Raw genomic sequence first — 7677 nt, 5'->3', positions numbered from 1 at the left:
GAGAGAGAGAGAAGAAAAGGACGTTGCTGGTGCTGCTGTTCCTGGTGGTGGTTGTGGTTGTAGTTCTTTTCAAGGTTAGTTCTTGCATCCGGGAGTAGGAATAAATAGTTAACACACGGGAATGGGATGCTGATAACTACATGTAAGGTTGGGTTGTTTGGTAATAAATTTCAGCATCTTGATTATTTTCGATAGGGTGGGTATGAATAGGGGTGAAATGGGTACATTGGGTAGACGGGTACACGCTCTGAAGCTCTATAGCGTAGCAAGCAGTGCCGGGATGGACTGTAGTATCCCCGTTCTGCGTGCACAGCACTGAACTGCTGCTGGCCGATTGTACATGTTAGCATACGTACATTGTACATGCAGACATGTGACAGGTTATGTGATGTCATCTGCAATGCGTACTTTATCATAGGTAGAGGCCCCGGCATTGCTGCCTTCTTGCTGTGGATCATGAACGATGATGCCACAGCTTAAGATAGGATATCATAGGCTATGGTGAAAACACATGCACACACACACACGCTACAGTACAGCTGTTTGTGACGCTTGCTACAGCTCAGAAGCTGACAAGCCTACAAAGCTGATCACACACCATGGCGCACATGGTACACTACGTAATGCAACGCACGACTGCATGCTGGGCCATGTACAACGTTACCATGGCCACCTGGCCAGGGTGCGTCTGTTACTATGGTAACCGGGCCCGGGTGCACGTAACCATGGACACTTGGCCAGGGTGTGTGCGTGTGCGCGCGCGCGCGCGTTACTATGACATACATTGATGAGTGGCACTGGACGCTGTGCGGCCCTGAAGCCCGCTGGCCGCGGCGACACACTCTAGTACGGCGGACACGGGCACATCGGAGACCGGAGAGTGCGGCGTGCTCGAGTGGCCGCGAGTGAGGCTTCTCGTACACTTGACGGTCTGCACAGTGAGTGCTACGGAGGGGGAAATGGCCTTGTAATCATAGTTCAGCTTGACAAAAAAAAACGCTGCATAATGTGTGTGTGTGCTGGACAGCAAGTTTGGACTAGAATACGGTGAAGCAGGCTGTAAAAAATTCCTGCAAACGTCCACAACCAGACGAAACCAAAAATGACAAGCACACACGCAAACACACACAGATAGACACAAGCATGCGCGCGCACAAACACACACACACACACACACACACACACACACACACACATGTAAACACGCACACAGAGACACACTCACATGAGTGCGTTCGACTAAGATAAGCACACCATGTCAGTACACTCTTGCTCGTTGCGGCCGGCAACGTAGACCAGGAGATGCTGCAGGGGATCCACTCCTACTTGACCAGTCCAGAAGAGCAGCCTTATGATCATCATAGCTCAGCTGGCCAGCCGGGAGTGGACAACAAACACGACTGGGTGCAGTCGTGAAGCAACCTGTTGAACCAACAGCCGCATGTGCTACATGAACAGCTGCACAAACGCACACGTATGCACACACTCGCACGCACACACGCTTGTGCGCTTGCACGCACACACGTGCGCGCCCACACGCACACACACACATACACGTCAGGAGGTAATGGAAGATACCAGTCCCACCAGACAGCACGGTTCTTTCACTGCCCCCTCTGCCCCCCCCCCCCTCTGTAAATTTTTACTTGAAGTACATCCAGAATATAATCCGCATGGCAGACTTTGAATGTGTTGGCCATCCCAACTTAACGGCTACTGGTAAATTTAATATAAGATCAGGGAACACGACAAGATTTCGAAATTGCTCTGACACAATGTCCTGCCACTTCTGGAAACGGTCGGACATGGCCGGACACTGATTTGGCAGATTTTGTGATATTTAATGTACATGACCGGGACTCTTATTTTTCACCACTTTCATACATGACAACACTGCACACGTACATGCTACCAAGAGTACATAATTATACTCTTGATGCTACCAATAAGAGTACAACTCCCCCCCCCCCCCCCCCCCCCCCTACGTACTCACAGTGCGGTGCTACAAGTCACATCACACAGATCTCCAGTACATGTGGATATCGGTTATAACTTATTAAGTCATCGGACATAGTGATAAACCGGCTATATTGATACTAAATGAAAATATCAAAAGCAAAACCAGAAAAAGCCAGTCAAATTATCATTATAACCAATATATCGGATATAGCGATAAATCGGCTATAAGGATACAGAATCACAATTCAAAACACCTCTTTGTACAGAAAATATATCGTCTATAATGATAGCAACACACCAGTGTGAGGCATTGATGTCTCAACTTGGAGCCACATGTGTGTTTTCATAGTGTATTCTGGTCTGATGCTTCCTGGATGATGCCTTGGGGCCAAGAAGTTCTTCTCTAGTCTAGACTAGGGAAGGTGCAGTAGCATCCATCACGTATCAGTACGCTACATTAGCGCGATCGAGTACCCACACGTGTATAATGTGTATGTATCATGCGTGCAGTTGAAAATCGCCAGTAGTAACATACCGGTTATAGTTATAAAATGTGAAAAATCAGAAGGGCACGTTATAACCAATATCTACTGTACTACGAGTACTCGAGTTGGCTGAAGGATCCCATCTTTGCAAACGTGATGTGCTCTGTGAACAGCAGGTAGATTCTACGCGACATTGAATTTATGACTAACTTTAGCTGCTGTTGCTGGACTGGATTGCCAGAAGACTGCTCCTTTCGATAGAGGCATATCGCAAGCTGGCACATTTTTGACTCTTCGTTTCCCCTGGAACACGGGCGTTTTCAATTTTTCGGATCGTATAAGCGCGTTGCGGAATAGTTCCTAGCTTCACCAGCAAGCAAGAAAAAATCATTTCAAAACTCCTTCTCGATCGTTTTCTACGCTCAAACTGGAGGTACACTGAAGCTCCCTGCCATGCCGTAAAACCCCTCTTGTCACACACAGGTTGCTGCTCTAACTTCTTGAGACCTCTTCCCAGGCAGAGCGCCACTGTCCTCAGTCGTTCTCTTTCCCAGCGACGCTATTCAATTATTTCGGTCGGACAGATTGTCCGTTCAAGTAAAAAAGCGCCGGATTTGAATCGAAAATGGTCAAAAAATGTCCGATGTCCGACCGTTATCGTGTTCCCTTAAGATATACCAATAGTTAAAATGTTGAGAACCACGACAGAAATTCTAGCCAACGTTTCCCAGTCTGTTCTTCACTCTGAACTGGCAATGTGTATAAGCGTTTTATATGTACTAAAACGCGGCCAACATTTCAGAAAACGCGGTACTACAAAGAAACGTCTGCGCAAAGGCTCACAGCACAGACAAAAGATGCGCAAAGGCAACATGAAGGCCAAAAGGAGAACACACACACACACGCACGCACGCACGCACGCACGCAAGCGCGCGCGCACGCACGCACGCACACACACACGCACGCACACGCACCCACGCACACGCACACACACACACACATTTTAAAATGTCACTCTGTCTGCAAAAGTGCAAGTATGCAGCCTGTTCATTGGCGCACAGACCACATACTGAACACACGCACATGTGCACGCAGATCCACTGTACATATAAATGGATAGAGAAAGGTTCTCCCTCACAGCTTACCTTTGTACTCGTGGCCGGCCATTCTCGGCTCGAAGGGGACGTCACGACATAGACCTAGACACAGACATGCACAATGGGACATACATATGCCAGTCAACATTGTGTATACACAAACAGACGGACAGACAGACGGACAGACGGACAGACAGACAGACAGACAGACAGACAGACAGGCAGACAGACCCATACACACCATCCTTCTTGAAAGTACGCACTCACACACGCACCCCCCCCCCCCTCATACACACATGCACAGACAGACATCACACTCATGCATATACGCAAGCCATTTAGTCCCCCCCCCCCCCCCACATACACGCAGGCAACAATGTGTATACACACAGATACACACATGTGCGTGCGGGCGCACACACACACACACACACACACACACACACACACACACACACACACACACACGCGTGCATACATACAGCAATTTGTGCTGCGATAACACAATTCAATGAATTGACTGCCACAAATTTTAGTGTTGTCTTCAACACACAGCTGATTGAAGTGGCTTTTCACACACACACACACACACACACACACACACACACACACACACGCACGCACGCACGCACGCACGCACGCACGCACGCACGCACGCACACACACACACACACACACACTTACGTTACCTGGTCCTGTCGCTTGTCACCACACTCTCGCGGGCTCGTCAGGAGAAGATGTTCCCGCAGCCTGGCGCACGGCACGAATCACATTTCACGTCAGCCGCAGTTCCGGGCAACGTCGACTGAACCAATCCAGTTGCTCGCTTGACATCTAACAAGGATGGGCACTTTGACGTGTCAAACGCATCACCTAGGTAGTCTGCAGTCATGGCAGCGGCGCAGAAACACGAACCGGGGTAGCGCCGGCACTCGTCGGACGCAGCGTCATAGTGCGAGCCCGTCGTGCAGAAGTTGCCGTCCGTCTGTCCCACGTCGGGGAAGTAGCGCAACAGAAGGCACGTCACTTCCGGCGACCTGCGCTTGAGAATTTCCCGCGACGCTGCCTGTCCGTCCCATAGCATCTCGCCGTTGGGACTGCCGAGCCAGATGGCCACGGCGCCAATGAAGTACTCCGTCGACACCGTCTCCTTCCAGTCGCCCTGGAATCCCGCCATCAGGGCGGCGACGCGTTCGTCCCCGCTCCTGCCCGGCGGCAAATGCCCCGGGTTGAAGAGTCCGGACCGGGTGTCGCGCACCGACAGGCACACGATGGTGTCAAACGCGTCCGGGTCCGCAAACTGCATGGCCAGCACGTGAATGGTGTGGAAGAACTCCTCAACGGCAACGTCCAGTCGTCGCGGCACGCCCGGCTGCCGATAGCAGGTGCTGTTCGCCGCCACCAGAATCTCCTCCACGCCGGTGGTCGGTCGGCCTCGCGCGGCCCCGCCGAGCTCCACCCCCGGCGCTGCCTCCGGGTGAGAGCTCCAGTCCGACTCGATCCTCAGCACAGCAGGACTGTCCGGCGCAGCACCACCAGCAGCAGCAGCGGAAGAGGAGCGTATCATGCGCGACTCGCGACAGCTGAGAACGGCGACGCGCACGTACAGACCCGACAGGATAGTGCGCACGCCGGGCATTGCGCGCTGCTCGCACCAGTCCAGCAGACGGTTCACCGTGGCGCGCACCGCCAGCAGGGTGCTCTTCTCCGCGTGCGAGTCGGCCAGAATGGACACGCCAAAGTTGAAGTCGGTCGCGTACGCGTTTGTGTACTGCGCGTAGAACGGTGGCGGCGCGACGCAGTGCTCGGACGCGTCCAACGTCGACATCGGCTCCGCGCAGGTGGCGTTGGCAAAGCGCGCGTCGCTACGCGGCGACACCACTCGGTTGCCCGTGGCGACCAGTCGCAGCGCCGGCAGCGGCGGGCAGCAGTGGCCGCGCGTCCACGTGTGCACGCACTCGTGCCGCGCCCTCGCGCTCAGCACGGTGCGCTCACGGCACGCCTGCAGCGCGCTCTTCGGCAGCACCAGCGCGGAGAGCAAGGTCTGCGCGTACTCTCGCGACACCACCGTTGACCAGACGACCACGTACAGGACAACCAGCAGCAAGCTGAGCACTAGTATCCACCTCCATGTACGCGATGTGGGTAGCTGGCGAGTAATTCCCATACCAGATCCAGATGCACACATGCCACTACGTACGTATCATTGGCACGCCACCAGAATGTGTAGTTTGGTATTGTTTTTTTTGAAGTGCAAGGATTTCCCAAAGGCTTTCACATGTCGAGCTCGCGCGAGGCGGTTTCCAAACTTTCCATACTGTGACTCCAAAGCTGTATAAGCGGTGAACAGTGAACTACCTTGGTGCCTGCATACAGTAACCACTACTGGCACTAGTCTCTGCGGGCGCAGAAGAAACGAACTAACCTTCAGTGGCGGTGTACGTGCAGCACGAGTTCCGTACGAACCGAAACCAACTACACGCACCGGTATTCCATATGGACGTAGCAGCAGCGCCTACTGATCGGGGCAAAAGGAATTTTATTTTGACCGGGTGGAGAGCCGACTCGACTAGTGACAAGTACTAAAAACGTTCTACTCTATTCTACTGTTTATCGTATTTTACCGTATTTTGTTGGTTGCTTTTCTGCTGTGCGAATAAATGCAGTGTCGACAGTCGGATTTTACCGTATTTTACTGTACAATGTTAATTCTGCCCGTACAAGACTTGTCAAGAGGCTAGGCCGGTTTACCAAGTTAAAAAAAAAAAAAAAAAAGGATGCAGACTTATGATTTTTTTTTTTTTTTTGTGCACTGAGTAGCCTCTTGTACCATGTGTACCATGTGTACGGGCAAAATAACACATTTTGTGAAGAATCAACACATAAAACCAAGAGTACATAACCCCCGGGGCGGGGGGTTATGTACTCTTGATAAAACGAATCGTCAGTATTTACCATGTGGCAGAGTCTGTCAGTACAGTGTCACTCAGTAGGATCACTGCACTGTGCAGGTTCACTGGATGCGTGCCTCCGCCGCCACTAGCACAGCATGCAGGGAACTCAGGCATGGCAGACTTGCATGATCGACGTGGTGATCAGAAGTGGTGCTTTGGAGACCCAACTGAGCAGATCCTTGAGCACAAATTTTCAACGTTGAGAACGGGAAAGTCCCGGGAAGCGCCATCTCCTGTACAAAAACCAAGTGGGCCCGTTTTGTACTGTCGTAACCAGTAACAGCCGTGTTGCACTGCGCAGTCAGTCCCGCTCAATGAAATCCAGTCGCGACTGTGGACAGAAGGCAAGTAGCGTATACGCTGAAGCGAGGTCGCAGGAGCGATTTTTTTTTTTTTTTTGCAAATAATCGACGTGGAGACAACAATTTTATAATAGCAATAAAGAGAACAAATTCTGCAGTCATCGCCACACTACAACGAAGTCATGAAAGTTTACCAGATTTAATTTTCTTGTCACATTCATCAGTGGAAAGTCGTGACTGAAGAGTAACCATGCTGAACAATGATTAAATATACATTCAATGATGCGAGAACAAAATACAGTGCCAAAATAGTTTGTTCTCGCATCATTGAATGTATATTAAATAATATTTTAATCATTGTTCAGCATGGTTACTCTTCAGTCACGACTTTCCACTGATGAATGTGGCAAGAAAATGAATTCTGGTAAACTTTCATGACTTCGTTGTAGTGTGGCGATGACTGCAGAATTTGTTCTCTTTTTTTTCTTTTTTTTCTTTAAATGATATAATACCAATTATCAAGTCAAAGGAAAAAGAAGTTAAGAGAAGTGCAAAGCAGAGCTGGAGTGCAGCCGCCCAATAGCGGACTGAAAACTACTAGTAGTAGGATGAAAAGAGCACAGACGAAGCCAATACAGTCAAAACCAGAGGCAAATGGTATCAAATGCGAATGCCCGCCTCAGCAACCGCCAAGGTGGGAGGTGAGTCCAACTGCACCGGCCGAAGATTCCGGGATCCGCGCAAACACATCACGCTGGACCGGAGTAGGGCAAAACTCAATTTGCATCGAACCCAAGACATAACACAGCTGTATGCTTCTCCAGTCTTCGCGGCTTGAAGAGAAGCTATCCGCTTGTAGAGGGACTCCGCGTGTTTGCCC

The 7677-nt window shown here is 50.8% G+C and overlaps 1 protein-coding gene across 2 annotated transcripts; it reads right to left on the bottom strand.

Annotated features, from left to right (window-relative positions):
- Positions 1-946: 946 nt before the first annotated feature.
- On the bottom strand, positions 947-6128 carry LOC135820910 (uncharacterized). 2 transcript variants are annotated; one of them, XM_065333962.1, is made up of 3 exons: positions 4226-6128; positions 3590-3643; positions 947-1458 (listed from the first exon to the last, which is right to left on the bottom strand). In XM_065333962.1, the coding sequence occupies exon 1, from the start codon at positions 5727-5729 to the stop codon at positions 4269-4271; it is 1461 nt and encodes a 486-aa protein (XP_065190034.1). In that variant the 5' UTR covers positions 5730-6128; the 3' UTR covers positions 947-1458; positions 3590-3643; positions 4226-4268. The 2 variants fall into 2 exon arrangements, with proteins under 2 accessions (XP_065190034.1, XP_065190033.1); XM_065333961.1 differs by having other exon boundaries at positions 4231-6128.
- Positions 6129-7677: the final 1549 nt, after the last annotated feature.

Source organism: Sycon ciliatum, chromosome 7, assembly GCF_964019385.1.
Source record: "Sycon ciliatum chromosome 7, ocSycCili1.1, whole genome shotgun sequence".
Lineage (NCBI taxonomy): Eukaryota > Metazoa > Porifera > Calcarea > Leucosolenida > Sycettidae > Sycon > Sycon ciliatum.
Note: the sequence above shows the minus strand (reverse complement) of the source record. Positions and strands in the feature narration are given on the sequence as shown.